At 37.3% G+C, this 22,536-nt stretch overlaps 1 protein-coding gene across 4 annotated transcripts in view; it reads left to right on the top strand.

The window, feature by feature from the left end:
* LOC122994302 (cadherin-12-like) overlaps window positions 1-22,536 on the top strand; it is a 130,522-nt gene that overhangs the window by 50,573 nt on the left and 57,413 nt on the right. For all 4 annotated transcript variants that reach the window (XM_044368912.1, XM_044368913.1, XM_044368914.1 and 1 more), the window contains exons 4-5: window positions 14,175-14,299; window positions 17,603-17,772. In XM_044368912.1, coding sequence (XP_044224847.1) covers window positions 14,175-14,299; window positions 17,603-17,772 — 295 coding nt within the window. The remainder of the gene's footprint in view (window positions 1-14,174; window positions 14,300-17,602; window positions 17,773-22,536) is intronic.

Below are 22,536 nucleotides of genomic sequence, written 5' to 3'. Positions count from 1 at the left end.
GAGTCGCAGTGACTGCATGCATGTAGCAAGCCAGCTAAGAAGACACAGCATGCAAATAAGTTACCTGGAGATGCATTTCTCCTCTTTTGATGGCAGCTAACCATGTCCCCACACCTCCAGCCCCCACACCAAGCTAGCAGGTACTGTCCCAGTCTGTCCAGTGAACGCACATAGACCAAACTGATATCAACTCTCCACCAAACTACCAGTAAGACAGCAAACAGCTCCAAGTAATGGAGCGTCACTGGGATTACTAACTAAATTGAATTGTAATCCCTTATATTACTCATTAATGAAATAAGGCATAACTTCACTGTAACAAGTTATTAAGTTATATGTTACTGCCCAACGCGGTTCATAAATATAATAAGGCAGCTAATGTTAGCACCCATGGTCATGGTAAAAACTGAAGTCCTCCAACATACAGTCTGCAAGCTTCTCTATATCTAAGTTACATTCATATATAAAGTACTACTGATATGTTTTGTAGAAAAGGTAACACCATCTGGATTGTGTTTTATTTTGGGTATATTTTTGGTGATCAACATTTCTATGACATGTTTAAACTGAACATAGTAAAAAACATTATTGTCAACATAGTTGCTTTATGCAGCACCTCAGTTCAGCCTCTGTCTGAAACAGACTGTTTTAGCTCCTGTCTCTTTAGGGCCCGCCTCCTGAGGAGCCCACTCTGTTCTTATTGGCCTGCTCTTAGAAGCTGGAGGCTATGTAAACAAACGGTAGTAGTAGGATTTTACTTCATTACTCACAATGGCAACTTCTAAAATACATCCAACAAACAATCTTAACAAAAAAGATTACAGAACAGATGGGCTTTGATGGTCATGTTTGATGAGCTGACGACATCTTGTCTGGAATGTAAAATAAAAACATTGCAAAGTGTTCAGTGCAGCTGAAACCTGGACTTTGTCATACAGGCAGCAATTTTACATATGTTAACCTCAAGTTTTGGAACTATTACCATGTTTAACATCTGACATCATAACATGATAAATAACAGAAAATCACAAAAAACATATGTCCCCTTTAACCAAGTGTTTTAATAGCTTCAACTTACAGTAACATATGATGTAAACCTGCAGTGTTGAAGGATAAGGCTGGCAATTTTCTATATTTTTCATATTCTCTGTAAATCTCATGTTTGGAGCCAAACCAACAATGAACTGATCTACTAACAAGTATTGTGTGTGTATCCAAAGCCTGATATATCTTATTCCTCTTTGCTGTAGACCTCTGTTATTTTCCAATAAAAGTATTGAAAACACGTCAGTGAGTCGCAAAGCTGCACTGGTGACATGTTCCTTCATCATGAAGATTATGGTCATGTTAGTTTGTTTAGAAACGGCTCCAAAGACTCATAGCAGTGATCCAGCTTCACTAGTATTTAATCATTCCAATGAACAGTTAACCATTAGCTCCTTATAGACATTCAAATGAGGTAGTTCATCATCATCTCATGACAAAAATGAACATACATCTATATATACGTTTCCCCTCCTTCTCTTTCATCAGTTCACCCATCCAGCTGATGGGGCTCTGGGCAATCACCGACTATGCCTGCACCTAATATTGGTGCTGATAATAAGACAGGCAGAAGTTTAGGCGTAGCAGCTCAGACACCTCATTAGTATTGAGAGGTAACAACTCAATGCTGATGTAATATTAAAGTCCTAGTGAAGTTAGGGGTCTTTAGCCTCTGTACTTTGATGTATTTCCCAGTGAATCGGAATATTTGAGCAGAGTACAGTTACAAGAGGGATTTAAATCAAATCCTTTGCATTTGATTGGACTGTTAAAAGGTGTGTGGGGCTTACAGAGTTAAGCGCGATACGGAGCTGCAGGGAGAAACGGACTGTCGGCTCCACACACACCTTCTTCACCTGTTGTTAGAACAAGATGAGGACGAGGGAGAGATGAATGAATTAGACCTCAGCCATATTATTTTGGAAATTAAAAGAAAGTTTTTGCCTACTGATATCCAAACACACATATCTTCTATAAATCTCTCTCCATATTGCTCTGTTAGCTACTACAGCCCACAAATGGTGAGGGTGGTTTAACATGACCAGTGTGGCTAGCTATTTGCCCAAAGTCCCATTTGATTGGATGAACTGTTGTAAACACCCCTGAGTGCAGGATGAATCATCAAACATTTGAAATCGTTTTACAGGAAGAGAAAAGACAGGAATTCTGATGTAAAAATACCATGATACTGATTTTTTGACATATATTTGGAATATAACAAGAGATAAATGAACAATTAACACAGGGACACAGGATTAAAACTGCGAAAATGAATTTTTCAGTTCATGGGGCCTTTAACATCTCAAGCATTACAATCTATACACAAGCATCTGCATGACTGCTTGAGATGATTTGCTGTTTTGATGGCCCAGCTGTGTGGAGGGAAAAACCTGATGACTGAACATACACAACTTATTTGAGCACCTCATGCCTCTTATTATGTCTTTTTTATATCTTGAAAACTCAAAACTTAAATGCATCATGAGCTGATACAACCAGTTTCTGTGGAACTGTTTCAGATAAGCAACTATTGATCTTTTAAATGTACACACTCTTCCATTTCCTACCTCCTTCACTCAGGACAAAAATAGCTTTCTACCTCAGAAACATTTTTGAAATCATATTTTCCCTTCCTTTAATAAAGTACAGGTAACATTCTTTAAGAGGGTAATACCTGCAGCTATTACTATGATGTCAATGTAATGCATTTTTGACTTAAAATAAAATATAAATATAAATGACTTTACTGTGACTTTATTAGGAGCGAACAATGCATTTTGCCTGTAGCTTCTTCAGGTTAGCTCAGCCTGAAGAAGTTACAGGTGAAACATGTTGTTCCTTCCTAATAAAGTCACAGTAGAGTCATTTCAGTGTGTGGTGGTTAATTTTGATCTTCACCTAAGATGGTCCTGTGACCGACCAGCACCTGATTGAAAATGCTGGCTGTGCATGGGGAGTTGTGTTCACTATAAATATAAATAAATTTGCCCTTAAACTGCATTTCCACACAATAATATAATAATAGTAATGTAACACTGACATACATGAACTTACTTTCATACCACAAAGCTCTGTCTGCCTGGAATGGAAGGAAAAACACACCCCGGAAATCTAAATCTCAACAGCTTGAATTTTAAAATGTCGAGAAAAAATTTCAGTGATTTGCAGTCAGACTCTGCTGGTCCTCTGATGGCCACCTCTGACCTCTGTACATCCTCGCATTTGTCTAGTATATTTTCCTCTGTGAACACTTTGCCCTGCACATGTGATCCAGTCTTTACAAAACTCTAGTGTATTGTTTCCCTTAAAGGTGTGACAGTTTACATTTTTATATACTGAAATATTGCAAATATGAAATATAAGAACACCTGCATATACATTTTTTTTTTACATTTTAATACTTATATTACATACAGTATTTTTATCCTTTATTTTTTTCCCATTTTTCTTACTATTATTGTTATTGTTACTGTTATTTATTGCACACTTGTGTTTTAGCCCAGCCTTAATATGCCACCCTGCATTTCACTGCATATGCTGTTTAAGCATGTAGCAGATAAGATCTTAATCTTGAATTTTACAATGGACATGCTTTGCTGTCACATAGCATATATAATTTAATCAATCACTCACACCATCAGTCAGAGTAATGTATGCTCAGGTGCAGGCATGGAGCGATGGGGACAATCTCATTTGGACATTGATCGCTAGGGTATAACGTTTACTGGCTAAGAGTGATGGTACAGTATTTCAAAAATGGAAAATAATATTTATTTTTTAAGTGAGGACATGTTTTGAATTATGGGCAGGCGAGATCTTGCAGGAGAGGAATGAGAAGGAGTGAAAGGGTGAAGAAGGCTGTGAGGAGTAAAATGTAAAACTCACAGAGTTGTTCTTCCATCGCATACACACTCTTACAGGAGGGGTTACTTTACTATAGGCAGAACAGATGCACTGTGACAGGATACACACCATGGGGAAGTCATGTGCCATACACGCACACACACACACACACACACACACACACTGACACTACTGAATAACCACGTGGGCACAGGTTGAGGTAAAAGCTCCCTGGATTTCTCTTTTAACCGGTCATCTGTGACAAATAAGGTTGTATCTTCCAGACTGCAAGCCCAGCAGAACTGTATGTGTGCCTGTGTATGTCATAATGAGGGTGTGTAACGTGTGTTCTCCTGCTCAAGAGTAGCTCATGCACCTTTTCAAGGCATCATTATTGACAAGGGTAGGTATTAGTGCCACACTTCTGAGAGAGGTTTAAAGTTAATGTGTTTGTGTGTGGTGGTGGCTTTACAACACTAGGCATCACAAATCAATAGTTTAGTGGTGCATGTAGACAAGCTATAATTAATGTATGATAAATCTCAGGTCAGTCGTTATTTATGAACACCGCTCACAGTTAGCATGCAGGATAATACTTAAATCTGATTTAGTAATATAGGATTAAAACTTCATTAGTCAATCTCATATGTAAGTGACTCAAAAAGCAATGAGAGGTATCTGAAGGTTAGAACTCACATCACAATTTAAAGGAGAAAATAATAAATGACCCTGCACCCTCTGACTTGAGTGAGCAGATAAATATTGCATACATACACACTAATCTTAGCAGGACTGGTTTCATGTACTGTGTACCTCTTACCTTGTTTAGTTTGGTTCAGTCGAACCCTGGAGTGTTTGTCCCCTTGTGCGGTTCATTTGGGCAGGTGTGAACACAGCAATCGCACTCAGGTGCAGACCAAAACTAACCGGACCGAGACCTTGTTGAAGAGGTGGTCTCGGTCCGGTTACAAACAAACTCTGGGACGGTTTGTCGGTCATATGAACATGATCCGACCTAGATCCAACCCAACAGCAGGAAACATTGCTCATTTTTTGGATTAAACTAGCTTCCATAGCCAGCTGAGCTGTGCATTATGCTCCTTCTTCTCTTCAGCTAACTGAAGGTAGCATGTCTTCCTCATGTAACTGATCTGTACACTGGTATTTGACGTGTTTTCTTTTTCTTACGAAAAACAAAAAATTTTAAAATATTTGTGTGAAACTAATATTCGTAAAAACCCCCCACTATATGTGCTTTGCTGAATAACGTATTTGTATAACACCCCATTTCCACTAGGGGTGTATTGTGTAACACCCCTAGTGGAAATGCGGTTCTGTTTACAGAGCTTTGCTAGCTTGTTGTGCTATATAACACAACCTCTTGACTTTTTACTGAAGTTCTTTGAGAAATTTATAATGTAGTTTGTAGTTCTGAAAATTGCGTGTTCATCCTGTTTCTTTGTTTCCTGTTGCAGTTTCAGCTGAGAATGTCAATAACCACCAATTTCCTCATGAGCTCATTAGGACACTAAAGAAGATAAAGATAAATAAAAAAAGAGTTAAGTATTGTATGACTTGCTATCAGTCTCAGAATAAATTTTGGTTTTCCTCTTGGAGTCCTTGCAGCCCTAATTATGCAGGATGACTGTCAAAATGACACAAAATACAACACTATTAGACTGACCCTATACTGGACCTTTGTTAAAATTCTAGCAAAATCAGCACAAATGAAAGATGAATCATAAATATTTTGATTTACCCTGGCTCTTGCATGTTGATTGTCTTCACATCTGTCACCCTTATTTACCTCTGATTTTAAATGAGCTTTATGTGACAATCTCTTTGAAGATATAGTATAGTGTAGGAATGTTTGGAAAGTGATAACAAGGACAAGTCAGTAAACTAACAAGTATCCATGTCTCTACTTAAGTCTTCATACTAACATCCCCCTCAGAACACTGCAGACTTAGCTGCGTGTCTGCAGTTAGCATGAAGACCTGGCATGTTTGTCTCCCAGTGTGAAACTCTTGTGGGCTTTTGAGGCAGAGATATATCACCTCATTGCCCTCATTACATATGTCTGCCTGACCTTTGCAGCGGCACATCCATCTGTCACTGTGGGGCATGACTGCTAAACAAAATGACCACTCCAGAGCATATTGTACAGACATCAGCATTCATCACAAAATATGCATGACTCTTACAGCAAAGTCATGTTCAGTAGGTTCAGAATTGACAATGGCAACATCTATCAAGGAGGTGGAAAATACCTGTAGCTATTCAAAACTCAATAAATGTGATTTTCATTTTAAATATCCCAGCAGTGGAATTACAGTATATTTGTGCCTCGTTTAGCACATGATTGGACAGTTCAAGCACAGAATAAGATTTTTTGCAAGCATTTTGTATCACAATTACATCCAATAGAAAAATTGGAGTAGGTAATTTCGGATTGGCTGTTTTGTCTCCAATCCAATATTCCTCCATATTCCTATTGCATCATACACTCAGTGGCTGCTTTATTAGATACACCTTTCTAATACTCGTCAGGGCCCCCCTTTGCCCCAAGAACAGCCTGAATTACTTGTGGTGTGGATTAAACAAGGTGCCGGAAACATCCCTTAGAGATTTGGGTCCATGACATCTGGTGACTGTGGAGGCCACTGGAGTACCATGAACTCAATGTCATGTTGGTGAAACCAACTTGAGGTGGGTAGAATGTAGCCATTAAGAGGTACATAGTCAGCAACAATATCTAGGTAGGCTGTGACATTTAAACCATGGTCAATTAAGAAAATATTCCCCACACAATTACACCACCACTGCCAGCCTGAACTCTTAACACAAGGCAGCATGGATCCATAGATTTATTTTGCTTACTCCAGATTCTGGCCCAACCATCTGCATGTGGCAGCAGAAACTGAGATTTGTTGGACCAGTTGATGTTTTTCTAATTTCAACTGTCCACTGTCCCCACTATAGCCTCAGTTTCCTGTTCTTAGCTGACAGGACTGGTACCTGTCTACTTCAAGTTTGGACATGTTGTGCATTCAGAGATGCTGATCAGTTTAGTGTTAGTGTTTAGTTACTGTTGCCTTTCTGTCAGCTGACCTATCATGGCCATTTTTCTTTGACCTCTCTTATTAATGAGGCATTGTAGCCCACAGCACTGCTGCTCACTGGATTTTTTCATGTTTTTTGCACCATTCTCTGTAAACTGTAGAGACTGTTGTGTTTGAAAATCCCAGGAGATACTCAAACTAGCCCATCTGGCACCAACAATACTTCCACTGTCAAAGTCACTGTCTAAGTCATTGTCTATTTTATGTTTAAGTTATTCCTGTGTAAGAAAGACATGATACTGAGACAGATGCTGTCTATCAGTGGTGCTGAACTGTTTGTCAATCGATGCACATAGAGCACTGTGTGCTGTACTCAGTGCTGAAACATTTGAACACGACTGGCAACCTGTTTTCTTTTTTGTTCTTCAGAACAAACATGTCTCACAAAGTGGCTTCACTGTATGTTTTCTTAGACAGGCTTGCTTGTGTTAGGATAGGATATATCAACTATTTTACAGTTGTGAATTTTAAAACGACTTTATCAGAAAGGCCCCTTGAGAATGCTCCGCTCCCCCGTGCTGAGAGTCTAGCTCCGCCCCTGGATGGGACATCAATCCAAAGGCAACTTGATGAATTTATAGACAAACAGCTGTCTTTATTCCAGCTTAGTTACACACTATGTCAGAATATCAGACCTCATTTCTCAAATCCTTCCACACAAGCCTCCTAATCAGTGGTGTCACCTCCCATTATGAATGACTGTAATGAAGAATAGATAAATATAACAGAGTGATTAAAGAATGAGATAAAGTGATGTAAGTTAGTGTAAGAATGATACTGGTGCTCTAATTAGATGAGCATCAGAGCTGCTTTCTGTGTTGATGTGTTATGATTTATTAATGGAGTGATGGATTCCAGTCAGAGCTGGGTCAAATACTGAAAGTAATGCCAAATGTTCATCACATGAAGAGGTAAGATGATATTAGAGTAGTTTACACTTTTATTACCCTAAAATAATATCCAATATATTGTTTAATCACATATTTCTAGTACTGTCTTATCATTTTTAATTACAAATATCATGTTTTCTCTTAAGTGACACTCCATTGTTTTTTATTGCAATTATAAAGTTGGGAGCCTGTGGAGTTTTGGACCACTATTAGCACTATAGAGCAATGTTTCCATGTTTATATCTTGCACATGCATGAGCAAGGAGGCCATGATACACACATTTCTGCTGCTGATTTCACGCTACTTCATAGTAATGTATAGTAATGTGACCACAAAGGCAGTGATGAAGAAGACTGTATGTTAGCAAACATAGATGTAAACAGTGCAGGATTTAACATACCACAATATAACTATATCAGCAGAGGTCAAGATATCCTGACTTTTAGGCCCCATTTACATCTGGTATTAACATGTGATCTGTATCTGGATAAATCCTCTGGATAATGACATCTGATCTATGGGTATTTGCATTTACACCTGGTATTAAAATGTTTTCTTGCTGTCTTAATTGTGATCAGATTTCAATATGCAAATTAGCCAGGCAGAGGTGGTGGACTTGTCAACAAACATGGTGCATTCCAGGTCAAGGAAACTGCTGCCACGAGTGGGCATCATTCATTTCTAAATCACTCTTTCAAGACTTCTAGCTACTGCTACTACTTGTAGCTTTTGTGGGTCTTGCTTTAGCTGGCAGGAAGAGGCAGAGCTAGGAGACCTTTAAACTTACTGCAACAGTTTTGTTTTTTTTTTTCTAATGAATGTGGTCATGCTGTATAGATTGCATTTACACCTGACTGAGATCCAATCACACGGATTGCATTTTACGCCAGGTGTAAACAGGGTATTAGTCCCTGGTATGGGTTAGGCTCCCCAAAACAACATTTTAGACCCTGCCCAAACTTCACAACCCCAGTTTATAACACAGGTTTTCTCTTTATCCAAGACCAAGCCAAGATAACCCTGATGACATCATCTGGGTTGACCTTGACAGGTCGTTCTTTATTAATGGAAACATAAGTTGACAGAATCATCTAAATTCAAGGCCCCCTTATTGCGCCAACATCGAGCTGACCTGTCAGCTCCATGGCAACTAAGCTCAGTTTATTTAGATTTGACAAAACTCCAACTCAACTTTGTTGCTTTAACCTGTAGCAGGGCATTTTACACATATTTTTTCATTATTGATCTTGTTTTTTTCATTTTATTTAAATTGTTTCATTTGATTGAGTTTAAAGTTTCATCACTGCACATCTAAAGCACCAAGTCACAGGGAGTGCTGCTTGTCTCAGTTACAGTCACAGCTAAATAAACAGGTAATTTTAATACAGTAACACTCAAACTGTGGTTACACATTTCTTGTAAAGGCACTTTCTTTTTTACTGATGTCTGCAATTTGTACTTCCAGATAAAACAGTCTTCAAATAATTCTCACATATTCTAGTTAGATGCACCAGTGGTACTCCACTTATGACTCGGATGTGCCTTATGGATAGGTAATGAGGCCATTCATAATTAAGGTCCGTTGGCAATATAGAAAAACCTGTGACAGATGGCAGTCAAATTAAGGTTTACTGTTATCTTAATTAGTTATTAATTAGTTGTTATATATTAATATAAAACAAGGATATGAATAGTTTAGATGCATACACAATGTGGCTAACAGTATAATATGTCTATTGTATAAAAAATATGCCATACACAGATGGCTTTCAGTTTTGTAACTGAAATGTAACATGGCCCTTCAGCCTAAATACAAGATATTGCATTGGTGCACTTGTAGGGGTGTGCCCGAATACAAATACATTATTCGGCAAAGCACAAATAATAGGTTTTTTTATGAATATTTGTTTCATACAAATATTAAAAAATATTTGTTAGTTAGAGGTCTGTCTGCAATGAGGTGATGAGTAAAGTTTTAGCTCAGGTCTCAGCGCAGTCGTCTATGATCTGGGAGACTCTAGTTCAAGACCCAGTGTGGGGACCTCCTTCATAAGGTAGTTTATTCATGAACACTTTTGTACACATTAATTTTCTAAAAGTAAAAGCATAATAAAAACAAAAACAAGATTTTTAAGCCTCTTTCCACTTTTATTCGAATACAAATACAAATAATTTTGCTGCCTCAACAAATACAGATACAAATACAAATACTGGGCTTTCTGCACATCCCTATGGTGCAGTTGTCGAAAGTGTTGACAACTGCCATGAGAAAATGTGGGGATACAAGTAACATTTGTCCTAAATGGGCAGGGAGATTTACCTGAACAGGAGGGAGGACAGAAAGTGAGCAGTTATGGAAGCTTTTAAGGCTTGCCCACATGCCCACAGGTTTCTTCTTACACCAAATCATTCAGTGCTCATCTGTGTGCTGCAGGGATCTAGAAACAGAACGCATAGTATATTACACAGTGAATAGGAAGTCAGAGCTGGTAAAAAGTTACATGAATATGCACGTCACCTACTGTGAGCGTCATCATTTCTGTATAAGACCTACAAGCTTGTGGTAAACAACATATGCACCTTAAATTAGAAAAACAAACACAAAAAAAAACGTATGGAAACTGGAAACATCAGGAAAGTAGCATTTTGGCCAGAAGAGATGAAAATGCAAGACGAGAGGAGGGAGAGGAGGCCAGCGACAATAGAAATGGCAGATCAATTGTGCAAATCAACTGTGCAATAAATTGTGTGCATGTATGTTTTATACTTCTATGATTTTATTGTCATCTTAGCTTTTAAAATGCTTTTGGTTTGTTTGAAAGTTGACTATACAAACTTAAGTCTTCCTTTAACAGTAAAGAGATTTCTGCAGAAGTATATATAGAAGCCAGCCAGCCCTGGAAATGGATACATTCCATGCACAGGACAAATCTCATGCTGACCTAACTGCAGCTAAAACCATCTGTAACGAACTCTTCACTGTGTCCTCCGAACCCCACCGCTGCATGTACGAAGCACATGCTTTCCCCTTTCAAATATATATTAAGCAATTAATATTTCATCATTAATATAAGCTAATGACAGGCTGTGTCACTTTGATTTACCAGCAGTTCTACAGAGACTCTGTAATGTTCAGCCCCTTTATATTGTGTGTTTGGATCACAGTCAGTCTTCCTCAGGTCCTTATTAACTTGCACACCGACATTTCAGCTCCACTGGATCTTCATTAAATTACATCAATATTCAGGTCCTTTCACATCTGTGTTTCGAGCCCACTGGGTCTTGGTCAGTTAGTTGTTAACTTTCATAGCAATGTCTGGACCCCTTTTGGAGAAACATAATGTATTCAATGTTGGGAAGCATCATCTCACTCTGAAAATGAAAATGTTTTTGATCAACTTACTGCGTAGATGTAGGCATTTAATTAGGTCATTACATGGGGAATGGCATTGTGTAGTCCAGAAAGTGTACTCTATGATATAGTAATTGCAATATTTCGCCTAAACATTTTACTGTTTAGTCTAAATATGTTGTTTTTTACTTTATGAATGTTATTATTTAGTCTACAAATTGCACTGTTTAGCCTGGAAACTGTTTAGTCTAGATGGGACTATTAGGGACATGAGCTGGGTAAGATGTTAGTATAAATATGAAACCATGGACTCTCTGGTTTAAATCATCCTTCCATTTCTTTAAGGGCTCTGTCTCTGTGCTCAGTCTTATCATCTACAACATATGTACATATTTTGTATATATTTACTTTCCCAACATTGCACAGATATAAAATGAAGTGCAAATCTCCTCGCATGTGGAAACTTCTCTTCTCAGATCTTGACAGCTTCAGTGACTATTTTAGGTCATCTGATGACTGAATGTCAGTTACTGTAGCTCAAGTTGAAATCTTGCAAACTTGCCACAACATGGAGAGAAACTCCTTTAGAAATGTCTCCAGCTCAGCGGGGATGCTGAAGTTATCACATAGGAGGGGCAAAGTTGGTTTTCGACACCTACCAGAAACCCGTCATCTGTCTATTTGCTACTACAGCTGAGGGATGCATAAAGTTAGGTGCTGAAGGGATGTGAAGCGTCTGCACACACATTGATGAAAATGGAATTGGCCGGTTTGCATGCTGAGGAAGGACGTCAGCCTGGAACATTACATTAATAAATCATGTAATTGGAGTGCTGACCTGCTCATGATTTTTACTCTGCATTTGAGGATTCAGCAGCTTGCTGTGGTAAGGGCACATTGATTTATATAGTCAGTATTATTACTGTAATACCTCTCAGGAAAGACACAGGCACTACAAGACAGAACACATCTGAGCTGTCATTAAATCTTCACTTTGAAATTTTGCAAATATGATGCAGACCATGAGAGGCTGTTAGGGATATTATGTTTATGTACTTGGACCTCTAACATACACATATGAAACCAAACTTATTCACATACTATACTGAAAACTACACACACATAAAAGTGAAATGCTTTTACATACACAACTGAAACGCTCTCATTAAAACTATTGAAAAGCTGTCACACATACTAGTAACGAATGTTCATATACACAGTTAAAATGCTCTCATATAGTATTGTAAAATTGTTTTATATAAACTATTGGAAAGTGTTCACAATTACTATTGAAAAAAAATATTTTCTAGGATGGCATTTCAGTTATTGTATGAGAGGATGTCACTTAAAACGAAAGGCATTTCAGTTGAACCAGAAGGTATATCATGTTGTATTGTGGTAAGTGTAGGATCTAGGGTTTTTGGAGCTTGACTCATACTAGAGACTAAAAATCAGGATATGTTGGCCTCCGCTGCTCCAATTTTGACCATTCCTCTTAATGTCTCTGGTGCCCAAACTTACAATACAAAGTAACTGGAGTACTTTTATAATAGTATGGACTAGGGATGTGCAGAGAGCCCAGTATTTGTATTTGTATCTGTATTTGTTGAGGCAGCAAAATTATTTGTATCTGTATTTGTATTTGAATAAAAGTGGAAAGAGGCTTAAGAATCCTGTTTTTGTTTTTATGACACTTTTAATTTTAGAAAGCACAACTGCGCTGATTACTGAACTAAATCTTTACTCATCACCTCATGCAGACAGACCTCTACCTATTTATAAACCCATAACACAGCGGCAGCACACTGTGTAATGTGTAAGGAGGAACTTCAAAGGCAATTATTGCTATGAACTTTTCATCATTGCCTATTTTTTACAACCTAACTTTGTGGAAAGGAGAAGGGGAACAACAGGTTATGGAGAGTCCCTTGGGAGCACTTTGCTTGTGTCAGTAGCTCAGCTTTATCTCTGAGGAATACCCCCAACAAATAATTTGTAAAATATTTGCATGAAACAAATATTCGTATAAAACCCACTATTTGTGCTTTGCCAAATAATGTATTTGTATTCGGGCACACCCCTAGTATGGACTCAGCTCTGCTTGAAGATATACTATCAAAAACAAACAAACAAACATATAAAACAAACAAACAAAAAAACCCTTTCATGTTAATATTCAGGAGTCTGGCTAAAGGTTAAAAAGAATGTGACACTAAAACTAGAAAATTGTACTAAAGGCGTCCTTCTTTGACTAGGTTATGAAATATACCATAAAAATGGGTTTCTGCCTCGATTAAAAAAAAAAAGAAAAGCACATGAGTCATAATATGTAAATATGTAAATATTGCTAAATGACATTCTTCACTATGAAGGGAAGTTGATTAACATATCACTGATCGTGAAAGAGTTCTACTCTAGTTTCCTCTCTTAGATCTCTCATTCATCTAAAAGCTGCTAACTCATTCATTGTAGGTGTTCATTAATTATCAGCCTTATCAGCCATGTTTTAAGAGGCTTTATTATAGACAAGAAATGCTGCATTAATTATTTTTCATGTTCACACACTCTCCATGACTAAAACATACTTATTTAAAAATATTAATTGTTATAATTATTATTTTACTATAGATGATCATATCAAATCAGTGTTTTCTCATAAAAGTATATATTTTTAGTTCTTTTCTCTGCATACATCATGTGTGCACCAACACCATAACATATGGTGATTATTTATATCTGCATATTTAACCTTTTTTTCAGTGACTAGAGCTTTAGGTGGTTTACACATTATTACTGACGCTGACCTGCGATGAATCAAGATTTATTGTGACTGATTGCTGCAGCAAACATACAGTAGAAGAAATCTATGAGCTATGTAACTTAATGTTCTGTGCCACTTTGTGTGTATTTTCTTCCTGCAGCTCCACTCAGACATGGACCATGGAGACAGTGCTGTGAAGTACACTCTGTCAGGAGAAGGAGCTGGGTCCATCTTCACCATTGATCAAATTACTGGTGATATACATGCATTGGTGGGCCTTGACAGGTCAGTACTCATCAATAATCTTGTAATAATGTCTAAAAGTGCATTCTGTGGCTTCTGATAGAGAAATAGAAAAATTACTGGCAGCTATAACCTCAGATTGGTCTACAATGCTGAAATATGACTCACTGAAGTGACTGATAAAGGAATTACAGTATCCGTGATGCACCCTATTTATTACATTTTCCGATACAATGACTGCATGTCAAAGTATACATTTATAGTTTAAGTTAAACCAGAATGTCTAGTTTTGCACTATCTGCGTCTACATTAGAATAGCTGTTACTTTGCTTTGTTAACAAATAGAATCTATATCCTACAGTGCTAACAGCTCCTACCAGCAGCCTTCCAGCTATGAGGATTCTTTTAGAACATTGATTAAGGAAGAAAAAAGACATTTCAGTGTGAATGATATACAGTAGGGTATTCATATTCAAGCACTCTTAGTCATCAGTGTACAGAATTTAGGCTTGGATGTAATGGGAGTAAATGAAGATTTAAAATTGGTCCAGTACAGAACTGCCATTCATGCACCATCTGCACCATCCAGCAAAAAACCAAAACAAAACAAAAAAACCCTCTAACTTTTGCTGCACGTCATCCAGCAACACACTGCACTGGCCAATCAAATACTCTGAGCAATCACAAAATCATGGTAGATGCCCTTGTAATGTAAAGGCATAATTTACCTCAAGATTGTTGTGTGATAATTTCCAGAGTTGTAAAATTCTGTCTTACAGTATTATAAAATTGTGTGCAGTGTTGGCATCTGATAAGACTTCAAAATCTTAGATCCATTATTCAATTCCTGGACTTTATTTCATCATCTCACCAGTGCCTGATGTAAACATGCCCCCAACAATGCAGAATACAGTCTGAATGCCCATTAACAGTCCACTGAAGCAACAGGAGTCATATTTAAAGCATTAAAAGCCTTATACATCTAAACAAACACTGAATTATTTTTTTGTAGTTGCCCATCTTTGCTCACTTTTTGTATCCTTTTAACCACAGTAATGCAGGTTTTAGCTTAATAATGAGCAAGTATGTTCTACACCTAACTGTGACTAAGTTACACCATTATCAAGTTATTTCACCAGCTGGTACGACAAAGCTAACATGGCTAGTTGTGAATGTTAATGTCAGTTGATATGATTCCTGTGGACAGCTGTTGTATGATTTGCAAGTTAGCAAGCTAATTAGCTAAAACAATGAGCTAATGGGAAGCAGGTGAAGGCAGATGACAAGTTTTCACCAGGGAGGAATGCAGGCAGGAAACTCACAACACATAGTCATATCTAAATGACCAAATAGCTCCCTGATCAGTGTCTTCCAAAAGGATTGTTCCAACGCCTTTTTTCTAATCTCAATCTTCTATGGTTTGGTTAAGTTGAGGCAACTATACGGTTAAGATTTAGCTCTAGATCACAGTCATGGTTATGATCAGGAAAACATATATAAAAAGATATATAAATAATGTTAACTGACAAAATGTAAAATGAATCAAAGTATCTGGTGTCAAAGTCACATGCTCTACTGAACAAGCCGGCCACCTGTTCTTACCTCTTGTGATGACATAATGTCAGACAGTAACAGACAAAGAAGCTGGAAATTGTACACATGGGTCATTTTAACAGTTCGAACACCAGTGAAAAGTGCCTAAATGTGTGGACACTAGGTGTGTGCCCGAATACAAATACATTATTCGGCAAAGCACAAATAGTGGGTTTTATACGAACATTTGTATCATACAAATATTTTAAAAAATTATTTGTTGGGGGTGTTCCCCAGAGATAAAGTTGAGCTACTGACACAAGCAAAGTGCTCTTAAAGACTCTCCATGAACTATTGTTCCCCTTCTCCTGTCCACAAAGTTAGGTTGTAAAAAATGGGCAATAAATGAAAAGTGCAAAGTAATAATCGCCTTTGAAGTTCCTCCCTACATGTTACACGGTGTGCTGTCTCTGTGTTATGGGTGTACAAATAGATAGGTCTGGCTGCAATGAGGCGATGAGTAAAGTTTTAGCTCAGTAATCATAATAATTTTCTAAAATTTAAAGTGCAATAAAAACAAAAACAGGATTTTTAAGCTCCTTTCCACTTTTATTCAAATACAAATACAGATACAAATAATTTTTCTGCCTCAACAAATACAGATACAAATACAAATACTGGGTTCTCTGCACACCCCTAGTGGACACATCAGCATTTAAAGCAGCAAAATTTACAGAAAATTAAATTAAATTCAATGGATTTTTTTTGTCTACATGATGTTAGTTAGCTCTTAGTCACCATGGATGTATGGTGTTTTATGCAGCATTGCAGGACCATTTGAATTCCCTATATTGATAATAATAATAACATAGGTAATAGTGAATAGTGTCATACACAGCCACAGAGATGGACAGAGTCAAGGTGTGTTCAGACAACATAAAGCAAATTTTCACCTCACGTCATTCATGCATATTTGACCACTGGTCCATTTGTGTTTATTCACCCCAAACAGCCAAAATACCAGCTGTATATTAGCTGTAAGCTTGTTAGCAGTGGAAGGCACCGACTGTGTCTAAGGGAGAGTGTCTGTGTGTTTGTGTTCAGTTCAACCTCTGACTGAACTCAGAACTCACCAGAGACTCCAGTTCTTGCAGCCATGTGATACACGCAAACTTTTCGACTCACACAGTTGCTTATTCGTGTCGATTTACACTGGCCTGCACAAATTTGCTTCTACTCATGTCTTTGCACTGACTTTGTATGCAATTACCCCATCTAAATTTCACTTCACATTCTGTGTGAACACACAGTCAAAGGTAGAATAGGAAGGAGTGGAGATGGTGTTCCCATGACGATAAGATGCTAACACACATAGTCTCCACTTCCAGTGTCCTACTGACTAATCTTGACACCTTTGACCCTAATCCACTGAAAACCCATAAATCATTAGCTTTAGTGTGTATGTTAATGTAAGTGTAATATGTGTGAGTATTACTAATTCAGGTTTTCCTGAGTTGGAGAGTTTAAGTTTTAAATGTTGATGTTGATTCTTTGTCTTTAGTTTGTATTTATTGCTCATTCATCCTGGATTACGTGTCCCATCTGTAACACAGGGCAAATAATCAGATTTTCTCTAAAGCTGCGTGTGTTGGCATTAACACAAGCTGTCATCTAACCCATACTGACACCTACATACCATGTAACAGATATCCTAAAGCCTGACTAAGTAATCATCATGTTGTTTGTGTTGCTTGTAAATATTTAAAACAGTGCATTTTATGTGTACATTATGTAATCCTTGGTGTGTTGCAGGGAGGAAAAGTCCTACTACACATTGAAAGCCCAGGCTGTGGATATCGACACAGGTCTTCCTCTGGAGCCAGAGTCTGAGTTCATCATCAAGGTGCAGGACATCAATGACAATGAACCTCGGTTTCTAGATGGACCCTACAGCGCCAGTGTTCCTGAGATGTCTCCAACAGGTAAAACAGGAGACAAGAGGACCAGAGTTCTCACTGCGCTTACATGAAGCCTCCCTTAATATACATACCTTTACATTCTCTATATAATCACAGTGTGGGTATTAGATACTAGGGGTGTGCCCGAATACAAAAACATTATTCGGCAAAGTACAAATAATGGGTTTTTTACAAATATTTGTTTCATACAAATATTTAAAAAAAAAAAAAAATTGTTAGTTAGAGGTCTGTCTGCAATGAGGCGATGAGTTAAGTTTTAGCTCAGTAGTCAGTGCAGTTGTTTATGATCTGGGAGACTCCAGTTCAAGACCCAGTGTGGGGACCTCCTTCATAAGGTAGTTTATTTATGAACACTTATTGTAACACTTTAATTTTCTAAAATTAAGAGCATAATAAAAACAAAAACAGGATTTTAAGCCTCTTTCCACTTTTATTCGAATACAAATACAAATACAAATAATTTTGCTGCCTCAACAAATACAGATACAAATACAAATACTGAGCTTTCTGCACATTCCTATTAGATATCATAATCAAAACTGAAATGGACAACACTAGAATCCATCAAGCATTATATATGAACTTGTTTGGTTTTGTCATTCTGGAAATGCCATTTCAATGGAGAATATCAGTAGAAAGAGGTCAATGTTCATAAGCCACAAAGTAATAATTGATTTTAATAATAATTGAGTTCTTAATTCATTAAAAGACGTTTCAACTCTGTCTTAACACAACAGTCAGGTGCTCAAATGAATACTGAAACAGGTGCCACAATCATTCCTCCTGTTCATACTGACCATTAGAAGACCCCTTCATAATGCACTTAAAAGATAAGTGATGGGGAACTGAAAAAAGACTTATCTCTGGTTATGAGAGTTACAAAAGCACAGGGATTTGACTGAACAGTGTGCAGACTCAACTTTGTTCAGTCAGAGTAGAGTGGTATCTCGCCAGCAGTCTGCAGATATCAGGCTGATGTTTTGTCAAGAAACTCAAATAGCAGGAGCAGATGAATTAGTGAACAGACCTTGCTCCGTGCTGAAACTGATTAATAAACTGGATGTCTGAAGCATCTGGTGCTGAGAGTCAGTAGCTGCGTGGGACAACCTGTATTTTGTACAGTTTTAACAGTGACACGCAGGTGGTGCAGCTCATTTATTATTCTTGTTCAACTTTTGCACATGGTGTCTTAAAACATATCTCATTTCATCCTGCATTTTGCAAGAATTGTGAATCGACCCCAATCTTGAAAAAATAAATGATGATTAAATAATGATAAATTATGACTTTAAACTAGAATTCACAGAGAACTAATAGGTTTTGAAAATGAAAAAGGGTTCTGCTAAGGAGCATAAATAATCTTTGTAATACCCCATATCCACCTGGTATTGACATGTGATCTCTATCTGGATATCTTATTCAATTCAATTCAATTTATTTATATAGCATCAAATCACAACAAAAGTCATCTCAGGACATTTTTCACGCGGAGCAGGTCTAGACCATACTCTTTAATTTACAGAGAGGGAGACCCAACATTCCCCCATGAGCAAGCACTTAGCTACAGCGGTAAGGAAAAACTCCCCTTTAACAGGAAGAAACCTCAAGCAGAACCCGGCTCTAGGTAGGCAGCCATCTGCCCTGACTGGTTGGGTTGAGAGAGAGAGAAGAGGTTGGAGGGGGGGACACAGAGAAGCAGAACAGCAACAGCAACAACAACAACAACAACAACAATAGATACATGACTAGCAGCACCCACAGCAGGAACAGCTGCTGAAGGACAGAAGGATGTCAACACGTCAACATGGCCCATCCTGCAGATGAGAAAGCACAATCTGGACAAGGAGTGTAACTCTTTATCATTATGCATCGGCCGGACCACATCTGGATTTGGTTTGGCTCACATTATGATCAGATCTCAGGGAGTTGTAAATGACACCTGTACAGTGTGATCAAAAAAAATCCAGCCATCAAAAAGTTACAGACAAGTCCTTCCTCTGTTCAGAAAAAAATACATTCAGCAACATCACTTCACCTGAACTTAGAGCCATCATGTTTGTTGATAAGTCTGACAGCTCCATTTGTCTAATTTGCATATTGATCACATGTTGATACCAGGTGGAAATGGGGTCAATAGTTTACAGATGTTAGCTCGTTATATTTTGATATTTCTTGAAAGTTGAAAATTCAAAAACGAAAGGCCTGGCTAAGCTAAAGGAAAGATCAGAGAGTCACTGAAAACATCAGCATTCATCCCCTGAGGGCCATGAATATATATATACCTATGGCTATTTTTCAGCAACTTCAACTTTAGCAACAACATGCTTTGAATTCATTATGCTCTGATTCACACCCATGGTTTCTTCTCTATAACAACAGCGGCTGAGGCTCATGGGTATTGACGTATTCTTAGCCGTCCTCCAAAATGAAGGACAGAACCTGATTTCTCAAAAACAAAGTTGAAATAATTGAAACTGGTGGTGATAATATAAACCTATAGGATTGTTACATTATCCAGAAGAGTCCTGAGTTTATTGACAATGTCCTTTAAAGAAATAAATCGGAATGGGAATACAGAATGGGGAAAAACACTTCGGGAACGAGCAGCCCATCCCATTTCACAACTTAATTTTATGGAAATTTAATGGAAATTTCTTGTATGTACAGTATCTTGTACAAAGTTGAAAATTTGACCTGAGCATTATCTTCTGGGAATTCTCAGAACATGTCATGGAAATCAGTTAGCATTATATGTTTGTTTACTAAAGTGTTGGTGTTAGATGAATGGTGAAGTCAACAAAAACATTAGATTTTATCCCTTGGAACATGAATATCTGTTTCAAAATAAATGTCATCTGGCCAGTATTTGTTGAGATCCTGTTTTGACATGTGTTGGGATAGCTGGATTAAATGACATCTTGACATCATGCAGCAGGAAAAAATGAAAAACCTATCAAAAAGAAGAATATTTGAGACATTATTCATTTTTAGAATACATTTTGTTGTATAAGGAGTATAAATAAATGTAGTAGTTGTGTAAAGAAATGTCTCCCTGCAACCATTTGTCCTCCAAACACGTGTTTAAAAGTGAGAGGAGCTAGTAAAATGATTTGTCATGTGTTTACTGTTTGTCGGACTAAATGAAACATTAATTGAAATTCATAAACAAAATTTTATTTACTAAGCTTTTTTGGCTCAGCTTGGTTATTAAGATTCACTTTGCTGTGTGCTTGGACATATTAAGTTGTATTTGTCAGCGCGCACACACACACACACACACACAGTGCACTAAGCCAGACTTAGTGGCCCATCTGTCTGCTAAATACCATTACTGAGAGGTAATTTAACAGTCAAGGTCTTTAGACCTTAAGCTGTTAATGCTTCAGCTGAGGCCCGAAGTACTCTGAGAGAACACAAGCTTGACCCCAGTATGTCTGTGTTGCAGTGAAATACAGCAACAAACTGTATAGCGGATTAGCTATGGTAGCAAACAGCACAAGTATCCATATGATAAAAACATAATCCTATCCGTGAGAAGTTGATTGCTAAGAATAGGTGCTGACATTTTTTTTTCCCTTTCAAACATTGTAGCTGCACTATTTTCTGTGGAGTAACAGACTTTTCAAAGAGTTTTTGATATGCTTGGAATCAGTGCTTCATACTGCACATATTCACCTATTTTGTTTGTGTCAAGGCCAATTATATATATCAGAAAATATATGCAGTTGAATTTTGTCTGCAGAGCTCTGTGCTATTTCCTAAGAATAGATTACTCAGGATAGATCATTTTTGCAGGTGCTAGTTGGTCTTCTCTTAATTACCATGCAGGTAAAAGCATTTAACCTTCACCTAAAATAAACAGATATATAATCAAAAACATCAGACATCTTCTACTTTCAAATGAAAGTCAATGACGGTTGATGCTTTGACTTTGGGTTTGTGATGCCTCTGTGTTACATTTACATGTAGGATAACCTATGATACTATAAATTACATTTGACATTCATTTTGATGTTGAGTCCTACGAGCATACTAGCTATTCACTTTGAAACTTTGTAGAGATGCCCCCTTACTGTTTCAGACCTGTAGCAAACACTGTCACTACAGCTGGCCACAGTAGCTAGGAAGCTCATTGTCTCAGTTATTAAAAATTTGATACCAAACTTCATGACTCCATCAATATTAAATGACATAAATCCATCCTATACAGTAGTTGTCAAGCTTTTCAAGAATTCAGCGTCTGGGGACCATGAATATCTATACAAAATTTAATAACAATAATAATAATAATAATAATAATGATAATAACAGACTTTATTTATATGCATCTTTCATACAAGAATGCAGCTCAAAGTGCTTTACAAGAAAGAAAGTACATTCATAAAAATAGGCATAAAATTAACATAAAAACAGGTATAAAATGCCATAATTAACATAATTAATGTGACATGAGATGGAAAATAAAACCCGTCTTATCTTTATTTATATATTTTTATATTTATTTATATATATATTTTTATGTCAGTGGTGGCAATTTGAGACCATTTATTTATTTATAATAAATCAATCCATGTATACTTATTTATTGGAATTTTCATAATTTATCAGTGCCTAGGACTGCAACCATGTCCAGAAAAAACAGTTGCCAGACTTTCACTGCTTTTAATTGATCCTATTTGAGCAAATTTACTGCCTACTGACATAAAATAGAATATATATCACCGGACCCACAGCAACACTGTCCACTCCTGCTGGCTTGTGCTTGCA

Source organism: Thunnus albacares, chromosome 12, assembly GCF_914725855.1.
Source record: "Thunnus albacares chromosome 12, fThuAlb1.1, whole genome shotgun sequence".
Taxonomy (NCBI): domain Eukaryota; kingdom Metazoa; phylum Chordata; class Actinopteri; order Scombriformes; family Scombridae; genus Thunnus; species Thunnus albacares.
Note: the sequence above shows the minus strand (reverse complement) of the source record. Positions and strands in the feature narration are given on the sequence as shown.